Source organism: Phyllobates terribilis, unplaced genomic scaffold, assembly GCF_046119375.1.
Source record: "Phyllobates terribilis strain yellow unplaced genomic scaffold, ASM4611937v1 Scaffold_1__5_contigs__length_1240528914, whole genome shotgun sequence".
Classification (NCBI taxonomy): domain Eukaryota; kingdom Metazoa; phylum Chordata; class Amphibia; order Anura; family Dendrobatidae; genus Phyllobates; species Phyllobates terribilis.
The window spans coordinates 490,823,755-490,846,232 of record NW_027362761.1 but is presented as its reverse complement, the minus strand read 5'-3'; the positions used below and the strand labels follow the sequence as shown (position 1 = coordinate 490,846,232).

The window sequence follows — 22,478 nt, the reverse complement described above, 5'->3', positions numbered from 1 at the left end:
TCCCACGAAGAGTTTTTGATGTTGTGGAATTTCTGCAGCTATTATATAAATAAGGTTTCTTGCGTCTTTTCATTGCATTTTTTAGTGCGTTTTTGGCTCTTTTTCGTGTGTCATGATTCAAATAAATCTGCTTTGTTTTTGATACATCCTGGTACTTGACTTTGACAAAACTTTACTGATACAGTGACGTGCGGATTACATGCATTTCCACTGTGGAAATGCACTAAAAACACATGGGCGTCGTGCATGTTAGTTTTCCTGCAAATTTTCTGCACTTAATGTAAGTCTATGGGAAAAATCTGCTAGAAAACTCAGCGTACCCACGAGAGAAATTGACATGCTGCGGATTTGAAACACGCACAGAAGGACTGTTTACACTGAATAAAAAAGAAGCACAGCGGGCAGGAGACTTCTATAAATCCCATCCACTTTGCTGGAGCTGTAAGATTGTGTAGTTTTGAGAAGACGAAAATGTGCAGCCTCAAAAGCGCACTAAAAACTCATTGTGGGCACACCGCCTTAGATGCTGCGTATTTTCGTTGCGTCAAAAACGCAGCGTCTTACAGTCCCAGCAAAGTAGATGAGATTTATAGAAATCTCATGTCCACTGTGCTTTTTTTTTACTCAGCGTAAACTGACCTGCGGTGCATGTTTTAAATCTGCAACATGTCAATTTCTCTTGCAGGTACGCTGCGTTTTATGTGCAGATTTTTCCCCATAGAATTTTATTAGATGCGGAAAATCTGCAGGTAAAAAACGCACATGCGTTTTTAGTGTCTTCCCGTGGTAGAAATGGATAAAAAAAATGCATGTAATCCACACATGACTATTAATAAAGCTTTGTCAAAGCCAAATAACAAGTATCAAAATCAAAGCAGCTTTATTTAAAACATGACACACCAACAAGTGACAGAAAACACAGCATGAAAAACATAATAAAAACACATGTAAAAAATGCAAGTAACCTAAATTACTTAATAGGTGCAGAAATGATGCAGAAAATCTGCAACGTCAAAAACGCATCAAAAGCTCTTTGTGTGATCGTAGCCTCAGGCTATGTGTCCATCATGAGCTTTTGGTAAGTTTTTGACACTGCGTATTTTTGCTGCTCCTAAATCGCAGTATCTTAGGCTACGTTCCCACAATGAGCTTTTGATGAGTTTTTGATGTTGCAGATTTTCTGCACTATTTCTGCATCCATTAAGTAAAATAGGTTACTTGCATTTCTTTGTAAATACGCAGTGTAAAAAACTCACCGTGGGAACGCAGCCTTACAGTTCCAGCAAAGTGGATAATATTTAAAGAGATCTCATGCACACTGTGCTAAAACATGACACAACAACAAAAGACAAAAAAAGCAGCGTCAAAAACGCAATAAAAACACATGTAAAAAAAGCACTAAAAAACGCTAGTAACCTAATTAACTTAAAAGGTGGAGAAAATCTGCAACATCAAAAGCTCACCAAAAGCTCATCATAGGAATGTGGCCCTAATGTCTGCATCGTCCATGCCCTTCTGATTTGCATTGTCAGAAGACACAGTACTCAGAAATCTAAAGGAAAAAATTAAACTGGCTTTCTGCTTCTGTATGTCCAGCCTTTATAGAAGGTCAGCTGTGTGTCTGTATCTGACAAGCATGTTGACAGTTTCCAGTGACTAGCAGAAGTTTGAATACAGCTCTTGACTGTAAGTACTGACCAATACCAGGAGTTTTCTGTGATATAAAATGCTGGCAACACAAAATGTACGAGTCACCTATAGATAAAATGGTAAGAAACATATTTTGCAATATAGAGGATGTTATTTCTTGCCACTTCCCAACTTTACAAGAAGTTGTCCACTACTTTTACATTGATGCCTAATCCGTAGGATAGGGCATCAATGTCTGATCAGCCGGCACCCCCGATCAGCTGTTATTGGTGCCGTGGTGGCGGCCAGAAGAGCTTACTTGTGGCGCTTGGTCGTCTACTTGTAGTGGCTGCCGCAGGGTACTCCATATCCGCCTCCCATTGAATGGAATAGGGGGCATCAATGTAAAAGTAGTGGACAACTTCTTTAAGGCAAAAGAGCTGTGTCAATAAATATAAGGCCTATAATACATACAGTTCTAGGAAGTCTCCTTCCTTTTAACTCCTAAAATACAATATATAAAGTGGGACACTTACCTTATCCTTGATGTTTAACTCTTTCAGCTGCAGCTCCTTCAGCAAATAATCCACTATGTCGTTCTTATCATTCTGGGCAGCAAAATGCAGAACGTTCATTCCATCCTGTGAAACACAATCCAGTTTACATTTTATATTCTTATCCATTCTTTTAGTCTTTTATTAATATGACCAGTCAAGTGAAAGATTAGGGATAAAAACATCAGAAACATAAAATTACTTCTGTCTGTCGGAAAATACAATAAAATTCCTTTTTTCTTTTTTTTTAATTTGGTCTTTTAATTAAAGTGGATATCCAAGAATAGACAATGAGATCACACAATTAGTCCCAATAACAATCAATTATAGAGATATTAATCAAGTAAAACTGAGATTTACTAAGCGATATACATGACAACTTTTACCATAAAATTGGAATACATGCAGCATGCGAAATGTATTTTGTGTTCTAGACTATTTTTCTACACATTTTGACAGTTTCATAAACATAGCGTAGCTAAGAGAAGCTGTGAAAAACGCCAAATTTATAAAAAACTTTGTCATCTTTTTATAGTAAAAAACTGTTTATGTGCATTAGAGGTATCTGATATACCAAGCCAACATCTTCACGCCATATGCGCCATTTTTACTAACTTGTAACTGCCTGAATTCCTGTGCTTTCCTCAATATTTAGTGTTCTCACAAGGAAATAAGATACAGTGGGGAAAGTAAGTATTTGATACACTGCAGATTTTTCAAGTTTTCCCACCTACAAAGAATGGAGAGGTCTGTAGTTTTTATCGTAGGTACGCTTCACCTGTGAGAGATAGAATCTAAAAATAAAAACAGAAAACAGTAAAAACAGAACTTATAATAGTAAAACTGAACTTAATATTTGGTACAGGAATCCTTTGTTTGCAATTACATAGGTCAGACGTTTCCTGTAGTCCTTGACCAAGTTTGCACACACTGCAGCAGGGATTTTGGCCCACTCCTCCATACAGATCTTCTCCAAAACTTTCAGGTTTCAGGGCTGTCACTGGACAACATGGAGTTTCAGCTCACTCCATGACCTTCTTACGGAGCCACTCCTTAGTTGCCCTGGCTATGTGTTTCAGGTCACTGTCATGCTGGAAGACCAAGCCACAACCCATCTTCAATGCTCTTGCTGACGGAAGGAGGTTGTTGGCAAAAATATCACGATACATGACCCCATCCATCCTTCCTTCAATGCGGTGCAGTCGTCCTGTCCCCTTTGCAGAAAAACACTCCCAAAGTATGATGTTTCCCCGACTATGCTTCACAGTTGGGACGGTGTTCTTGGGTTCTTCTTCCTCCAAAAATGGCGACTGGAGTTGATACCAAAAAGTTCTATTTTGTTCTCATCTGTCCACGTGACCATCTCCCATGCCTCCTCTGGATCATCCAGATGGTCATTGGCGAACTTCAAACGGGCCTGGACACGTACTGGCGTGAGGAGGAGGACCTTGCGTGCCATGCAGGATTTTAATCCATGACGGCGTAGTGTGTTACTAATAGTAATGTTTGAGACTGTGGTCCCAGTTCTCTTCAGGTCATTTACCTCCTGTGTAGAATCAAAGATTCATAGAATGTTAGAGTTGGAGGGGACCTCCAGGGTCATCTGGTCCAACCTCCTGCTCAATGCAGTGTAGTTCTGGGCTGATCCCTGACCTTTCTCAGAATCATTCTTACCCCACGAGGCAAGATCTTGCATGGAGCCCGGACCGAGGAAGATTAACAGTCATCTTATGTTTTTCCATTTCCTAATAATTGTGCCAACAGTTGTTGCCTTCTCACCAAGCTGCTCGCCTATTGTCCTGCAGCCTATCTCAGCCTTGTGCAGGTCTACAATTTTGTCCCTGGTGTACTTAAACAGTTCTTTGGTCTTGCCCATAGTGGAAAGGTTGGAGTGTGATTGATTGAGTGTGTGGACAGGTGTCTTTTATACAGGAGGTAATGAGTTCAAACAGGTGCAATTAATACAGGTAATGAGTGCAGAGTAGGAGGGCTTCTTAAAGAAAAACTAACAGGTCTGTGAGAGCCAGAATTCTTGCTGGTTGGTAGTTGATCAAATACTTATTTCATGCAATAAAATGCAATCTAATTATTTAAAAGTCATACAATGTGATTTTCTGTTCTTCCTTTTTAGATTCTGTCTCTCACAGTTGAAGTGTACCTACGATAAAAATTACAGACCTCTCCATTCTTTGTAGGCGGGAAAACTTCCAAAATAGGCAGTATATCAAATATTTATTTTCCCCACTGTATATATGTATATGACATGAGTAATAAATGATACAGACCTGATTTGTCAGCTTCTGACTTGCTCCTGCTTTGATAAGCATCTGCACAATTGTCAGATCTGCTGACCACGCGGCCAGGTGAAGGACAGTGAGGCCATGCTGAGAAAAGAGCAACTTGGTTATAGGGGGTTTATGCAAAATTACAGCTGACTTCAATAAGGAAATATAAGAAGCAAATGTTACAAAAAGGAGGAAACTAGTTCATGCCATAAAAGCATAATGCCATGCTGGGGTCCATGGAGAGAAGGTGCTCAGTCCTAATTTGTCCAGTCACCTTACTTAATAGATGAAAACTTGTGCAGGACTCACCTCCGTAGAGGAGCTGCCTTGTAAGAAAACAAGATGGTGATGAATTGGTCCTAGAGTCATGGACAGGGGTATTAATACTAGACCTTCTGTCTACCAAAATAAGGACCTAGTTTGAACTTTTCTATGGGTCCTTCTTCCCTGAGCAGTGCCCATGCATCCATTACTAATAAATCATTAAAGCAGTACTTCAGGGTTTTTTTTTAATGCAGCGCTGGAGTGGTATAACTTATGTTCCCTGCAACAAATATCATACCTACCATCTGCCATCTTCAGCTGTTCCCAGTGCTGCTCCGGTCATCTTCTACAGTTTGTGACCTGCCGGCTCTCTCCATTGTTTGCTGGATGATCCAGAAGTCACAACTCAAGGTAAGTCTATGAGAGCCAGAACGAGGCCAGAACTAGGCTCTCATAGACTAACACTGAGAGCTTGTGACTCTTACCTCTGACTTCCGATCAGTTAGAAGCTGAGGTCACAAGATGAGGGATCGGGACCAGAGCGGCGCTGAGAAGACCTGAAGACGCTAACTGGTAAGTGTACTGCTACAGGCAGGGAACTTAGTAGCTCCACATAATATTTTATAAAACTATTCAATTCTCCAGACCCATCATAGAGAAAGCCCTGTATATTACTCGTCTGATGTTCATAGATGATTCTGAGGGACCTCCAACCAGCTATACAGAAATAGGGCATGTTCACTTATTTGTGCATTCATTTCTTTAACAAATGGTAAACCTGCTGCTTTTCAGGTGGCATGTTATAATCTCAAAGCCTGGCACTACGGGATAATCTCATCCTCTGCTGTGTCAGTCCAACCATAATACTTTAGTAGTATGAAATGTAGCCCCATTTGGTCTGTACACCATAACTAAAAACCACAAAACCACTGCCCACATGGCAGACCTCATGGTAACTACAGCAGATTAAAAATATTTTTTTTAGCAATTTGCAGACTTAATGCAGTATTTTTTTCTATGATATTAATAAGTGTAGTAGTTTTGCATATTTTTAACCTCTTCTTGAATTTTTCACAGAAAATAGGATTAGAAACAGGCCATGTATATGATCAGTATCAAATGTCTCATAGGATTGTAAGATCAAATAACCACAAATAGCATCTATAAAATGTGTAAAATAATGAATATGCATTTAGTAAAGTCACCATCAAAGGGGTTCTCCAACAATGAGATAAAATGGAGTCTTGATGTAATTCAAACTGCAGCCGGTCGTAATCCCGTGTCAGTATGGGCTGCAGACTGAAGACCTACAGCTCCCCAGACCTGTGAATCATCTGACAAGAGCTGTCACACATACTCCGTCAGCGGCCTGGAACAGGGCTGTGATATGTGAAGAAATATGTTTAACCCACGTTGTGCTCGGACAGGATATCTCAAGTTTTGTCCTCCTTTTGCTCCATTAGTCTGACAGCTTTATAGCAGTGCACAGACACTGAGTGCATCCAACTGGAAAACAAATAACATTGAGGAGGATGAGACTGGAAATCATCCCCTTGTGGTCAGCAAGGAAGGGATATATTTCTTCACATATGACAGCCGTGCTCCCGGTCACCGATGGGGTGTGTGATACAGCTCTTGTCAGTTGAGACACAGGTCTCGGGAGCTGAAATCTTTAGTCTGCGGCCCATACTGACATGTAACAAGAATGGGCTGCAGTTTGAACGATATCTGGTACTCCAACTTACCTCACTCTTGGAAAACCTCTTTAAGCTGCAATACAATATAGTGGTGCTGCTTTTGGGTGAAAGGAACAAACCCTCTTTTTTACTAACCTCATATAATCCCTTTAAATTATGATCAAGAAGCAAGACAAATATTGCAGTTTTCCCCTTACCTTATCCACAACGTCAACTCGTGCTTTATGGTTAAGAAGAAAAGATACAGCTTCATAATGTTTTCCTGCAACTGCAAAATGTAGAGCCGTGCGATCGAGCTAAGAAAAGAATGAACAACAGGTTTTATATCATGTGCATTAGTAGATAGCTGTACACACAAGCTCACAGAGCTAGAAGACAATGATGTATGACATTTGCCCTTTACTGTTCATGCAGGTTTACAAAATTGTTTTTGAATTTAAAAAAAAAATTGTTAAAGGAAATCTGTCAGCAGGTTTTTGTTATGTAATCTGACTGCAGCAAGAGGTAGAGACTGAGCCCCTGATTCCAGCGATGTATCACTTAGTTTGCTGGGTGCAGCAGTTGTGATAGAGTCACAGTTTTCTCTGTTGCAGTTATAGTAGGTTGAGCTGTGTATAACCCTGTCCACACAACAGCTTACTGTGTACATTGTATAGTGACAGAGAGCTGCTAATCAGTGGTGGGGGGATGGACTAGAAGGCACAAGACACTTAGTCATGTAGTGATAATCTTCTTCTGATAAAACACTGATTGTATTGATATAGCAAAACACAGTCCAGTAAGTGACACATCCCTGTAATCAGTCTCTCTTCCAATACATTATGGTACACTCAGATTACATAGCAAAAATTTAATGTAATGATTCTGAAACATGTTTTCTTAAAGGGGATATCAGGGACTTTGTAAAAAAAAAAAAAAAGTGGGCCTAAGCACTAACAGGCAGGTGGTTATGCCCGGCACCGTTCTCCGTCGGCACAGAGCGCTCCTGCTCGCGATTCAGCTGCCAACCTGTCAACAGAGCAGTTCTCCTCTTCCAGGCTGCACTGCTGACAGGACGGGACTGGTGGCGCCATGCTGATTGACAGCCGGTTCCCCCAGTTAGGCAGCAGGGATCTTGCTGTCAATCAGAATGACGTCGACAATATCGCCCTGTCAACAGAGCAGAGCGGAAAAGAAACCGCCGCTCTGTCGACGTGACGTCAGTGGAAGCCTGTGAATTACCGGCAGGAGCTGTCAGTGATAGCTCCGCGGCGGTGGAGAACGGCGCAGGACACAACAGGCAAGTAAGTCACAACCACCTGCCTGTTTTTTTTTGCAAAGTCCTGGATATCCCCTTTTAATGACTACATTGTGATGTTCCTCATTTGAAGAGTACTATAATAAAGAAACATGATCCTCTTCAATCAAAGGACAAAAGAAAGAAGTCTGCATCATTTTTCGTGTCCTGATTCACTTCCTTCAAAGGTAAATTTGCCCTCTAAAAAGCGTCTATCAACAGGATGCAACAAGTATATGTGACAAGAGCCTTCACTGTTTAGGATCAAACATGACCGGTCACCACTCAATATCTGATAATATAACAATTACTGGAGCATATTTCTTAGACGTCTACATTGTTACGTTCCTCAGTTATTTCTTCTTAATATATATGAATAAACTGACAGCTGAGTATTTGTATTTGGGGGGTTTGCATCCTTACACACTCTGACATTGTCCAGTGTTGGTAATGCTTAGGACACATATCTTTGATCAAGAGAATAGTAACACCTAGTTTTTAATTTATTAATTCATTTCTAGGAGGAATAACAGAGGAACAGTACAATGCTGAGTTCCAACAATATGACTTCAAGAGTAGAATTGTATGTTACAAAAGTAACCCACTTTTACAGAACTGGCTCCTATAGTCTAACAGCTATATGTTCTCCTATAGCATTTAGACATGATTTTATGCCATTGAAAAAATGCTTCTTCAAATTCGGCATAAAAAAACACAGCAAAAATGTAATAATCACCCAACAGTTATTGCTTATTTTACTTCGGATACCTGCAGAAAACATACTAATAAAAAGAAACGTAAGTGCTACATGTGAACACAGCCTAGTGTTTAGGTCCTGAACCCGTGTGAGATGCTTATTCCTGTGCTCATGGTTGTCCTCGAAGTAACACAATATTTTGTATGGCCTTTGAAGAAGAGGGTCATTTGCTTTGAAGATATTTCTGGGCCAAAAAGTAATGTTGACTTTTATGATCCATCTCGCCGTTGCCTGCCCAGCACTATAACACTTCAGCTTACCACATTTCTAGAATTGATGTTCACTCTCTTTTCTTTGAGTAAGGTCATTGTCTCCACATCATTTTTCTTTGCTGCCTTATGAAACTCCATCTCATTTTTTAGCACTGGAAAAACATAATATTAGGATAAATGGAAGTAATGTCAGTGGGATCACCAAGTGCAGAAAAAGTAGGAAGACTAACAAATATTATCAGCCTGCAAAAAAGAAAAAAAAAAGGAAGAAAACGTGGGAAGGAAAAAAAATTGTTGGACTAGGTTTAAACCTTGCTTACCTTGAGTCGACATGCCATCTACAGGCTAGCTTTCACAGGAGGATCGTCATGACAAGCATGGAAGTCTTCAGCACACCGCCAGATGTCATGGGAACCCATCGGCGCCAATGCATGTTAAGGGTCGGTCAGAAATTGACAGGTTAACAGCCATGTGCGGAGCTGTTAAAGGCACATGATGGCTGAATAACATCTTCCAGAAAAGATGCAGGCTCAGCATGGTTAGGGCCACGTTCACACGTTTAGTATTTGGTCAGTATTTTACATCAGGATTCGTAAGTCAAAATCATGAGTAATGCTCAAAACCACATTCAAGAAGTTTATTAACTCTTCAGGTGTTTCACAGAAACTGAAGCAATGTGGAAGAAAAAAATGAACATTTAACTTTTTTCCACAAAAATTACATTTTAGCACCAATTTTTTTTATTTTCACAAGAGTAACAGGAGAAACTAGACCCCAAAAATTGTTGTGCAATTTCTCCTGAGCACACAGATACCCCATGTGTTGGGGAAAACCACTGTTTGGGCACACGGCAGGGCTCGGAAGGAGCACCGTTTGACTTTTTGAACGCAAAATTGGCTGGACTCGAGGGTGGATGCCATGTCGCGTTTAGGGAGCCCCTGATGTGCCTAAACAGTGGAAGCCTCCCACAAGTGACCCCATTTTGTAAACTAGATGCCTCAAGGAACTTATCTAGATGTGTGGTAAGCACCATGAACCCCCAGGTGCTTCATAGAAGTTTGTAACGTAGAGTCATGAAAATAAAAAAATCACATTTTTTTCCACAAAAAAAAAATATTTTCACAAAGGTAACAGGAGAAAATAGATCCCAAAAATTGTTGTGCAATTTCTCCTGTGCGCCAATATCACATGTGTGGTCGAAAACTACTTTTGAGGCACAGTGCAAAGCTCAGAAGGGAAGAAGTGCCATATTGGAGTTCAGACTTTGCTGGAATGGTTTGAGGGTGCCATGTCACATTGTCAGAGCCCCTGAGGTGGAAGAACAGCAGAAACCCCCCATAAATTACCTCATTTTACAAACTGCACCTTTCAATGAATTCATCTAGGGGTGCAGTGAGCATCTTGACACCACTTGTGTAGAAAGAATAATTACATTTTTTTCCACTGAAATGTTGTTTTAGTCCCACATTTTACATTTTTAAAAGGGCTAAGAATAAAAAATGGACTGCTCAGTTTGTTGTGCAATTTCTCCTGATTGCGCCAATACCCTACATGTAATCGGGAACTACTTTTGAGGCACAGTGCAAAGCTCAGAATGGAAGAAGCACCATATTATAGTGCCGATTTTACTGTTATGGTTTGTGGGTGCCCTGACCTACTGAAAGAGCCTCTGATGTGCCACAGCAGAATACCCAATAAGTGCCCCATTTTACAAACTACACCTCTCACTGAATTAATCTAAGGGTGCAGTGATCATATTGACACCAAAGGTGGGTCACAGAATTTTATACCATTGGGCAGTGCTGAAAATATAATTACATTCTTACCACAAAAATTTTGTTTTAGCCACAGATTTTGCATTTTCACCCAGGGGAAATGGGTAAAAAGTGTCACCAAAATGTGTAACACAATTTTTGCTGAACGTGGCAATTCCCCACATATGTACAGTACTGCTTAGCCACACAGCGAGATTCTGCAGGAACGGAGCGCTATTTGCCTCCTAGAGCGTAGATTTTCCTAGAATAGTTTGTAGACTCCATATACAGAGACTCTAAGTGCTAGAAGAGCAGAATCCCCCTCATGTGACCCCATTTTGGAAATTATACCCCTGCCAAATATGTGAATGCTAAATGTGGTTTAGACACACTGTGGGGCTCAGAAGGGAAGGAGGGCATTTGGATTTGGGAGTGAAGAATTTGCTGAATTTCTTTTGGGGAGAGAGGAGCCATAGCGCTTTTCCAGAGCCTTTGTACTACCAGTAACGTGGAAGCCTCCTATATTTCCGTTAACCAATGACAGACCTGAGTGGGGACTTCAGTGGATTGAGTAGAAGCTTTAATTGGGAACATTTTACATAACATCTGAGATCACATTTATCCTGCGCTCTACACTGAGCACTTACATCGGGGTTTCCATCTAAATCTCCGAATGACATGATTCAGATGAAACCCCCGACAGTTCCATTCACTATAATGAGGCAGCAGAGTTACAGTGGACACTGTCTGGCCTCTGTTCAGCAGTGTCCTTCTTTTCAGAAGTACACAAAACTATGGCGAACCACTCTTTTATGCACGCCTAAAAAGACAGACACAGGTCAGACGGCATCCACAGTGACGCCATCTGCCTCATTATAAGGAATTTTCCGTCTGAATCACATATTTCAGAGATTTACACGGAAACCCCGGTGTAAGCGCTCGGCGCAGGATAAATGTGTGCCGAGCGTTACTGCGATCTTTGGGAAGCAGAATTCTTCATGCGGTATAAGTGATTAGACGACTTTATTCTTCCGGTCAGGACGATTACAGCGATACCAGATTTATATTGGGTTTTTATGTTTGGCTGCAGTCACACACTAAAAGATGCTTTTTTTTGCAAAAACTAGTTTTTGCATTGTCATATTTTGAGAGCTATAATTTTTTCCTTACTTCAGCCGTCAGAGTCATGTGAGGGCTTGTTTTTATTGGTACCATTTTTGGGTAAATAACAGTTTTTGATCGCTTTCTATTCCAATTTTTGGGATGCAGAATGAACAAAAACCAGCAATTCAGAGATTGTTTTTTGGGGTCTTTTTTATGCCATTTCGCATGTAGTAAAACTGATAAGGCAGCTTTATTCTTCGGGTCAGTATGATACCTCATTTTTGTCATTTTTTACGTTTGGCTCTTTTACACAGTAAATTTTTTTTATAGAAAATAGTTGGTGGTTCTGGACGGGACTGGAATAAAATCTCCAAAAGTTTTGCGTAGCTTCAAAATGAACGAAAATGTTTCAGCTTTAAGCCAGAAATTTTGCAAAATCTTCTTGATGAATTGTCCGCTACATTCTATATTTCTAAGCAATAAGGGTATGTGCTCACATTCCATATGGCAGAGATTTGGCAGGAAAAAACACTGCATTTAATATGCTTTTTTTTTGTCTGTGTTTTGGATACGTTTTAACTTGCATTTTTATCCCATTCATTTGAATGGATGAAAAGCAATGCAAAAAAATGCTTAAAAAGTGGACATGCTGCAGATTTGAAAAGCACTTTGGTGGTTCAAATCTGCAAGGAAAAAATAAGCAGCGTGTGCATGAGATTTCAAAAATCTCATTCACTGTAAAACGCTGCATTTTTTTCCTGCAAAAAAATAAAAATGTGGCAAATTGCAACATGTGAACAAGCCTTAATCTTCCAAAATATTACATCAGTGACTGTACAATCCTCGCAGAGCATCTTCACCTACAATATACAATATGCATAAATATATCTTTCTGTCTAGTGGTTGTACTAGTTCCTCTGATCTCTGTCGATCATTACACCTGGTTACTTGTTGCTTTTTAGAATTGACGTCAAAACTCTCCTCATCTACAAAGCTCTCCACATGGCTCCTCCATCAGACATTTCTGCTCTCATACCCAATGCCAACACATTTGGCTCTTGGCTGATCCAATGACCTATAATGGTCATCCTCCTATATTACATCCTCACTATTGTCTGCAGGATTTTATGCTTCTTCATTCCATGAATTCTTTAAAGAAGTCTAAGTCACAAAGTTATTATCAATGAACGCCATGTATTTGTGGTGACATTTGGGCAATGGCATTTCTCTTTTTGTCTCACTCTTTGGGCATTGGTTTTGTTTACTTGTCATTTTATTTGTACTTCATTAGATCTTAACCAGATAAGGATTCAATATCCGTCATATGGTGTGAATAATGGTCTAAATACATTGTCAATATAAAGAATATAAACATTTATATTGTTTTCTTCTGTCCTTAAATATTTTTCTTGGCAATGCACAATCTGATGATCCCGCCAATAGGGAAGAAATAACAAGCAGTTCCCACATCAGGAACATCCCGCAAAATCACTATGCACTGATTATTATCGTAGCAAAATATGGGCTCATGCACCAGCTATATTCCAGCTCCACTTTGTACAGAGCAGTAACGGGACTGCAATAGGGGTGCATGAGGCTCCTACTGAACCTCTGCACGCCTCTAATCTCATACATAGACAAACAAGTGTTTTGTTATGATGGAAAATTGTGCCATGTTCTATAAAACTCTGTATATATTGTATATCTTAGTGTACAGAGGGGCAGATTTACATCAATACCGGCTAATTCTTAGACAGTACAAACTTGGACTAGACAGGGTTAAAAATATGAAAGTGGTGTTGGATAAATCTGGGCAAAGTTCACACCACCTATTGGCAGACGTAATTTGTACCAAAAATTTCTAACAAAATATTTGTGCATTTTTTGATACATTTGGAGATCATCACACCCTTTTTGCGATATACCTTGTTCCTTCTTGTCAGATAAGATGCAGAAAGTGTCAAAAACAGTAATGAAAGACAGTTTTAGGCACAAATTATGTCACAAATCTGGCTAATTTAGTTTCATAAATATCCCCTATTACTTGACTTAACTTTGTTCATGACTTTACAGGTTAACAGTGGGGTACCACAGGGTTCAGTATTGGGCCCTCTTCTTTTTAACATATTTATTAATGACCTTGTAGGGGGCATACAGAGTAGTGTTTCAATATTTGCAGATGACATTAAACTCTGCAGGGTAATCAATACAGAGGAAGACAATTTTATATTACAGGAGGATCTATGTAAACTAGAAGCTTGGGCTGATAAATGGCAAATGAGCTTTTATGGGGATAAATGTAAGGTAATGCACTTGGGCAGTGGAAATAAAATGTATAATTATATGCTTAATTGTAAAACACTGGGCAAAACTGTCACCGAGACCTCCGTGTATTGGTGGACGACAAGCTCACGTTTGGTGGCCAGTGTCAGGCAGCTGCTGCAAAGGTAAATAGAATAATGGGATGCATTAAAAAGGCATAGATGCTCATGAGGAGAACATAATTTTACCTCTATACAAGTCACTAGTGCGACCACACTTAGAATACTGTGTACAGTTCTGGTCTCCGGTGTATAAGAAAGACATAACTGAACTGGAGCGGGTGCAGAGAAGAGCATATTATTAGAGGACTAGGGGGGTCTGCAATACCAAGACAGGTTATTACACTTTGGGTTATTTAGTTTGGAAAAACAAAGGCTTAGGGGTGATCTTATTACTATGTGCAAGTATATGAGGGGACAGTACAAAGACCTTTCTACAGATCTTTTTACTCTGAGGCCTGAGACGGGAACAAGGGGGCATCTTCTACGTCTGGAGGAAAGAAGGTTTAATCATAATCACAGACGCGGATTCTTTACTGTAAGAGCAGTGAGACTATGAAACTTTCTGCCGCATGATGTTGTAATGAGTGATTCACTACTAAAATTTAAGAAGGGCATGGATGCCTTTCTTAAAAAGTATAATATTACAGGTTATATATACTAGATTCCTTGATAAGGGCATTGATCCAGGGAACTAGTCTGATTGCCGTATGTGGAGTCAGGAAGGAATTTTTCCCTAATGTGGAGCTTAGTGTTTGCCACATGGTTTTTTTTTGCCTTCCTCTGGATCAACATGTTAGGCTATGGGTAGAACTAGATGGACTTAGTCTTCCTTCAACCTTAAAAACTATGTTACTATGTTACTATGTAAAGGTAAAGCCGTGCTCGGAGGTAAAGCCAGGCACAGAGGTAAAGCCAGGAGGCAAAGCTGTGCTTGGAGGTAAAGCAGGGCACAGAGGTAAAGCCATGTTCAGAGGTAGAACAGGGAACAGAGGTAATGCCGTGCACACAGGTAAAACCATGCTCAGAGGTAAAGCAGTAGACAAAGCTGTGCTCGGAGGTAAAGCAGGGCACAGAGGGAAAGCAGTGTTCATAGGTAAAGCAGGGCATGGAGGTAAAGCAGTATGGGGACTGTATGGCTCTATACAGAAAAAGTAAGAAGTCATGCAGTGATGCAGGGTTGCTGTGTACATGGGTCCTAAGACTGAGGATGGCACGTGTTATATTGATTTGGTTATCACATGGCACCACATAGTACTGAAGAGTATTTAATAAATGTGTAGGGTGTACAGTGCCCACATATGTGCAACTACCTTAAAGGGGTTGTACTGTTTTAATCTTTCTTACTCCTTACACTCAAAATTGAATCCAAACTGAGCTTTTACTTACCCTCACCAGCCCAGTGATGCCTCTCAGCAGCTGCTCTGGACCGGAGGACGAGTAATAAGGCTATTTGTTATTTTATCAGTTTCTGAGCCTAAGAAATAATAAATGTATATGCACGACAGCCCCTTTAATACATCTGTATTTATTCACATTGGTGGTACTTTCTGGTGCATTTGGCATACGTTGAAGAGTAAAGAAATATGGAATTTAATTTGAAACATCTGCTAAAAACGTACATTGTAAGATTCACACATTTGCTGTGACTTACATAGCTGATGATCCTCAGTTGGGCTCGGAGGGGTATTTTTATTCCGTACAGTCTGAACCATTCCATTGACAGTACCAAGCATCTTCTGCGCTCCATTTCTTCCCAGTGCAACCAGCTTTGCTTTCCTATCATCTTTCTTGTTCTCATCTTCTTGCTCCCTCATCTCTGTGCCGTTTGTTCCCTTTTTCACTATAATACTTGTATACGACTATCAGAAAGTCATCAGTAGATTTCTATTCAGGATTCCCTCCATGCAGTAACTGCATGCACTCTGATGTGTTTCTACTTTTTGAACACTACGTGAGAGACTTGGGCTGGGCTGTAGATCAGGTCTTTCCTCTGTCGCTGTCAGTGATGGGAGTCCCCTCAGGTGTAATACAACCAGCCCTGGGTGACTCATACCTGAAGGCACTCATGACCTAGAAAGTTATAAAGTTCTCTCCAAACAAAGTGTCATCAAGGTAAGAACTGAACTAGAAGAAAATCGCAAGGCAATAAAAGATTTACGTATATACAGAAAGTGTTACATTGTGTAAAGAAAGTAGACACTAGGAAAATAGAAATATACACATTCCTCAACATTGTAATTGCAACACCAAGAAGAAAAAGTTGTGAGGTTATAGAAATCACAGGTTGGGTAGACATATTACTGATATGAACATGATGACAAAATGGAAACAACATTTTTCAAAACATCTCGACTTATTGGGTATTGAGTATAAGAGCCACGTGCAGAAAACATAAACTTACATGTCTTGGCTGCTATCATTGAGGTTATTAATGGTTGTCTGAGGAATGTTCTACCACACTGTGTAACGGGTCTGGGAGGTGGAACCACAGAGCAACTATACAAAGGGGCAGTCCTTGTAAGGAAGCGGGTGACACCCAGGGAAGGCAGGCAGGCAGTCACGGCTAGTGACGGGAACAGTCTCTGGGTAAGAGGGCAGGAGGTCACGGCAAGTGACGGGGACAGTCTCTGGGTAAGAGGGCAGGAGGTCACGGCAAGTGACGGGGACAGTCTCTGGGTAAGAGGGCAGGAGGTCACGGCAAGTGATGGCTAAGACTCCAGGTAGGCCAGCAGGCAGGTAACGGGTGGACGCTCCCAGGTGAGCGGGCGAGAGTCTCTGGACAAGCGGGTGATCACAGCAAGTGACGGCTGAGCCTCCAGGTAGGCAAGCAGGCAGGTAGCAGGTGAGTGCTCCCAGGTGAGCGGGCAAGAGACACTGGACGGGCAGGTGGTCACAGCACGTGACGGCAGAGCCTCCAGGTAGGCTAGCAGGCAGGTAGCAGGTGAGCGCTCCCAGGTGAGCGGGCAGACGGATCCATAGACAGACTGGCAGGGCTGGTAGGCAGACTGTCGGACCGCAGGAATAACAGCAGATAGACACGAGTCAGGCAGGTATCAGACAGGAAACTGGCAGGTAGCTGGCAGGTAACTGGCAGGTAACTGGAAACTGGACCTGAGGGCTGAAGCAGAGTGATGAACTATGCTACAACATTGCTCGGGCACCTCCATCTTGGAGGAGGTGCCTTATATATGGAGAGGTCCTCCGGCCATTGGCCGGGGACTCCTTAGGGCGGCGCGCGTGGCCCCTTTAAGAGAGGGGGAGCGCGCGCGCCCTAAGCACAGTGACCGGGGAGGAGCGCGCGCTGCCAGCAGAGCGGGAGGAAGACGCCGGGCACGGAGCGAAGAGGTGAGGAGAACAGCGTCCCTGCCTAGCAGGAGGCAGGGACGCCGACGCTACAGTACCCCCCCCTTTAGGCCCCCCCTTTTTTAGGCCAGACAGAAATTTACCAAGGATGAGAGGGGCATGTATGTTCTCCCGGGGCTCCCACGTTCTCTCCTCAGGACCAAACCCCTTCCAATCTACTAGAAAAAAGGTCTTTCCTCTTACTCTTTTGGTGGCCAGAATGTTCTCTACCTCAAACTCGTTTTCAGCGGAAACCGGAGCAGGAGGCGTACCTGTAGACTTGGAAAAAGAGTTAAGTACCACGGGTTTGAGGAGAGATACATGGAAGGAGTTAGAGATCCGCAAGTTGGCCGGGAGTTTCAATTTATAGGCCACCGGGTTGATCTGTTTGATAACCTCCAGTGGGCCGATGAACCGAGGCCCTAACTTGTAGGATGGAATCTTGAGCCGGACATACTTGGACGAGAGCCAGACTTTATCTCCAGGACGGAATTGTGGAGGATCCAGGCGTTTTTTGTCAGCGTGTTTTTTCATCCGCTCGGACGACTGAAGGAGTGCGGATCGGGTACTCTCCCAAATTGAGGATAATTTGCTAACGAGAGATTCCGCAGCCGGATTGTCCACCGAGGTGGAGACGGGAAATGGGATCCGAGGATGCTGACCGAAGACTACAAAAAACGGGGATTTGGAGGAAGATTCGCTCTCGTGATTATTGTAAGAGAATTCGGCCCATGGTAGGAGATCCACCCAGTCTGAATGGTGGGCCTTAACGAAGTGCCGGAGGTAACTGGTCAGGATCTGATTGATCCGCTCCACTTGACCATTGGACTGTGGGTGGTAAGCGGAGGAGAAGTCCAGGGTGACGTCTAGCAGCTTACATGTGGCTCTCCAGAAGCGTGAGGTGAACTGAACCCCACGATCCGACACGATGTGGAGGGGCAGGCCATGGAGACGGAAGATGTGGCGGATAAAGTCTTTAGCCAGCTCGGGTGCAGACGGGGGGCCTGGCAGGGGAATGAAATGAGCCATTTTGGAAAAGCGGTCAGCGACCACCCAAATGACCGTACAACCGGCAGAGACAGGGAGATCTGTTATGAAGTCCATAGCTATATGCTGCCAGGGGGCAGCAGGTACTGGAAGAGGAAGGAGGCGACCGGCTGGCAGGTGTCTCGGAACCTTGTTGCGGGCGCAGGACACACAGGCAGAAACAAAGTCTATTACGTCCTTGTGCAGGGTAGGCCACCAGTAGTGCCGGGTAATAAGCTGGAGGGTCTTTTTCTGACCGGCGTGGCCAGCTAGCTTAGACGAGTGACCCCAGTGTAGGATCTTCTCCCGATCAGGTACCGTTACGAACGTCTTACCGGGAGGGAGACGATTTAGACTCACGGGGGCCACCTGCATTACTCTGGCGGGATCGATGATGTGTTTAGGCTCCTCCTCAAGATCAGACACCAGGAAGGATCGGGACAAGGCGTCAGCTTTGATGTTTTTGTCAGCTGGGCGAAAATGAAGAACGAAATCAAAGCGGGCAAAAAACAAGGACCACCGGGCTTGGCACGGGTTAAGTCTCTGGGCGTTCTGGAGATAGGCCAAGTTCTTGTGGTCTGTGTAAATTATTACCGGGTGAAGAGCCCCCTCGAGCAGGTAACGCCACTCCTCCAGTGCCAGCTTAATGGCCAATAATTCTCGGTCTCCTATAGAATAATTGCGCTCAGAAGAGGAGAAGAGTTTGGAGAAAAAGCCGCAGGTTACCATTCTTCCGGAAGATGATTTTTGGGTAAGTACCGCCCCAGCTCCGGAGGAGGAAGCGTCAACTTCTAGGAAGAATTGTTTGTTGCCGTCCGGACGATGCAGCACCGGGGCGGAGGAGAAAGCCTGTTTTAAGGAAAGAAAGGCTTCCTCTGCTTCGGGCGGCCATTCTCTGGGATTAGTACCCTTACGGGTGAGCACAGAGATAGGGGCAGTCCGGGAAGAGAAGTGCGGTATGAAGAGGCGGTAATAGTTGGCGAAGCCCAGGAACCGCTGAATAGCCTTCAACCCCTCTGGTCGGGTCCACTTCTGGATGGCAGACAGTTTCTCAGGATCCATTTGTAGGCCGGTTTGAGAGATTATGTAGCCCAGAAATGGAAGAGAGGTCTGCTCAAAGATGCACTTCTCATATTTAGCGTAGAGGTGGTTCTGCCTGAGCCTGAGCAGGACCTGACGAACATCCCTCCGGTGAGTAGGAAGGTCCGGAGAGAAGACCAAGATGTCGTCCAGGCACACCACCACGCAGGAGTAGAGAAGGTCACGGAAGATGTCATTGACCAACTCTTGAAAGACGGCAGGAGCGTTACAGAGACCGAAGGGCATTACAAGGTACTCATAGTGGCCGTCCCGGGTGTTGAATGCCGTCTTCCACTCATCCCCCTGACGGATACGGACCAGGTTATACGCCCCACGGAGATCCAGTTTGGTGAAGATTCTAGCCCCCTTCAGACGGTCAAATAATGCAGGAATGAGCGGGAGGGGGTATTTATTCTTCACTGTAATCTGGTTAAGGCCTCTATAATCTATACATGGACGGAGTGAGCCGTCCTTCTTTTTGACGAAGAAGAAGCCTGCTCCCGCCGGGGAGGTAGATTTCCGGATAAATCCCCGGGCCAGATTCTCCTCAATATATTCTGACATGGACCGGGTCTCTGCAGCGGACAAAAGGTAGATACGCCCACGGGGAGGAGTAGAGCCGGGTATCAGGTCGATTGGGCAGTCGTATGGTCTATGAGGGGGTAATGTCTCTGCTTCTTTTTTATTGAAGACATCCGCATAAGACCAATAGGGAACCGGTAGACCGGGTAGATTGACTGGGGTAGGAGAAGGACGAGCAGGATGAACGGGAACTAGACAAGTCTTATGGCAGTCCTGTCCCCAGCGAAGGACTTCTCCGGTCTGCCAGTCAAGCACGGGTGCATGTTTCTGGAGCCAAGGTAGACCTAGCAAGAGTGCGTGAGAGAGTCCAGGCAGAACATGAAAGGAGATGCTCTCAGAATGCAGCATTCCCACCTGTAGAGTTAGAGATTCGGTGATGAGTTGGATGGGATGTGGTAAGAGGCCCCCATCCACGGCGGCGACAGATAAAGGTATGGCCAGAGGTTTGGTGGGAATGCGGTATTTTTCTACCAGGGATTGAGAGATGAGATTTCCAGCAGCTCCTTAGTCAAGTTAAGCCAGTTCAAAATAGCGGTTCTCTCCGCAGATGATAGAGACTGACAGCATCAGGGATGGAGAGGGTTTACTTTTGTCTAGGGCGACCTCTCTGAGCGATCCTAGACACAGGCGTTTCCCGACCTCTCTGGGCAGGAACGGATCTGGTGCTCCTTACTGCCACAGTAGAAGCAGCTCCCCTCGGCACGGCGTAAGTCTTGACGGGTTTTGACCATCTTGGTCTGGTCGACCTGCATAGGCTCAGGTGAGTGTGCCTGGGGAGTAACGGAGGGAGTGATGGGTTTCTGGAAGGTAGGGGCTAGACGTGGAAACCTCCTCTCACGGGTGACCTCTTTGGCGCGCTCCTGGAACCGGATGTCAATCCGGGTGGCAATTGTTATTAAGTCGTCGAGAGTGGTAGGAATGTCCCGACCGGCGAGTTCATCTTTAATACGGCCGGACAGACCCTCCCAGAAGAAAGACACCAGGGCGTCGTTATCCCAGGCCAGCTCCGAAGCAAGGGTACGGAACCGTATGGCATATTGACCCACGGTGAGATTTCCTTGATGGAGGCGTAGCAGAGATGATGCGGATGAGGTCTTCCGTCCGGGTTCGTCGAAGACTTTCCGGAAAGCCGTGAGAAGGGCTGGCAGGTCGGACACCAGGGGGTCTCCTCTCTCCCATAGAGGATTTAGCCAAGCCAGTGCCTCCCCCGTGAGATGGGACATAAAGAAGGCTACTTTGGCCCGGTCGGAGATAAACTGGTGGGACAGGAGTTCAAAGTGCAGGGTGCACTGGTTTATGAAGCCCCGAGCTTGAGCGGGATCGCCTCCAAAGCGAGGAGGTGCAGAAAGCCGGGGTCCGGGGCAGGATACCATGGTATTGGTGGGCAGCGGCGCTGCCGGGTTGCGAGTCATGACACTAGCGGTGGTTGCTGGTGGAGCAGTCAGAGTGTCCAGGCGAGAGTTGACATTCCGCAGGTGACTCAGGATGGACTCCTGTTGGGACCTCTGCCGGGACAGTTCATGACATAGGTCCGAGAGCGAGGGAGCTTGGGTGCCACCGGGTTCCATGGCCCGAGCAAACTGTAACGGGTCTGGGAGGTGGAACCACAGAGCAACTATACAAAGGGGCAGTCCTTGTAAGGAAGCGGGTGACACCCAGGGAAGGCAGGCAGGCAGTCACGGCTAGTGACGGGGACAGTCTCTGGGTAAGAAGGCAGGAGGTCACGGCAAGTGACGGGGACAGTCTCTGGGTAAGAGGGCAGGAGGTCACGGCAAGTGATGGCTAAGACTCCAGGTAGGCAAGCAGGCAGGTAGCAAGTGGACGCTCCCAGGTGAGCGGACGAGAGTCTCTGGACAAGCGGGTGGTCACAGCAAGTGACGGCAGAGCCTCCAGGTAGGCTAACAGGCAGGTAACAGGTGGACGCTCCCAGGTAAGCGGGTAAGAGTCTCTGGACGGGCAGGTGGTCACAGCACATGACGGCAGAGCCTCCAGGTAGGCTAGCAGGCAGGTAGCAGGTGGACGCTCCCAGGTGAGCGGGCAAGATTCTCTGGACGGGCAGGTGGTCACAGCACGTGACGGCAGAGCCTCCAGGTAGGCTAGCAGGCAGGTAGCAGGTGAGCGCTCCCAGGTGAGCGGGCAAGAGACACTAGACGGGCAGGTGGTCACAGCACGTGACGGCAGAGCCTCCAGGTAGGCTAGCAGGCAGGTAGCAGGTGAGCGCTCCCAGGTGAGCGGGCAGACGGATCCATAGACAGACTGGCAGGGCTGGTAGGCAGACTGTCGGACCGCAGGAATAACAGCAGATAGACACGAGTCAGGCAGGTATCAGACAGGAAACTGGCAGGTAGCTGGCAGGTAACTGGCAGGTAACTGGAAACGGGACCTGAGGGCTGAAGCAGAGTGATGAACTATGCTACAACATTGCTCGGGCACCTCCATCTTGGAGGAGGTGCCTTATATATGGAGAGGTCCTCCGGCCATTGGCTGGGGACTCCTTAGGGCGGCGCGCGCGGCCCCTTTAAGAGAGGGGGAGCGCGTGCACGCGCGCCCTAAGCACAGTGACCGGGGAGGAGCACGCGCTGCCAGCAGAGC

General features: G+C 44.5%; 1 protein-coding gene across 5 annotated transcripts in view; it reads right to left on the bottom strand.

The window, feature by feature from the left end:
• Positions 1 to 22,478, bottom strand: part of ANKDD1B (ankyrin repeat and death domain containing 1B) — a 142,589-nt gene that overhangs the window by 93,711 nt on the left and 26,400 nt on the right. For 3 of the 5 annotated variants that reach the window (XR_012320203.1, XM_073680058.1, XM_073680072.1), the window contains exons 1-5: positions 15,508 to 15,893; positions 8,723 to 8,826; positions 6,627 to 6,725; positions 4,469 to 4,567; positions 2,166 to 2,270 (exon numbers count right to left, since the gene is read on the bottom strand). Coding sequence is in view for 4 of the 5 variants with exons in the window: in XM_073680058.1 (XP_073536159.1) it covers positions 2,166 to 2,270; positions 4,469 to 4,567; positions 6,627 to 6,725; positions 8,723 to 8,826; positions 15,508 to 15,670 (570 nt within the window). In the remaining variant the exon portion in view is untranslated. Of the gene's footprint in view, positions 1 to 2,165; positions 2,271 to 4,468; positions 4,568 to 6,626; positions 6,726 to 8,722; positions 8,827 to 15,507; positions 15,895 to 22,478 lie in introns of those variants that run through there. The other 2 variants (XM_073680081.1, XM_073680089.1) reach the window with 2 other exon arrangements.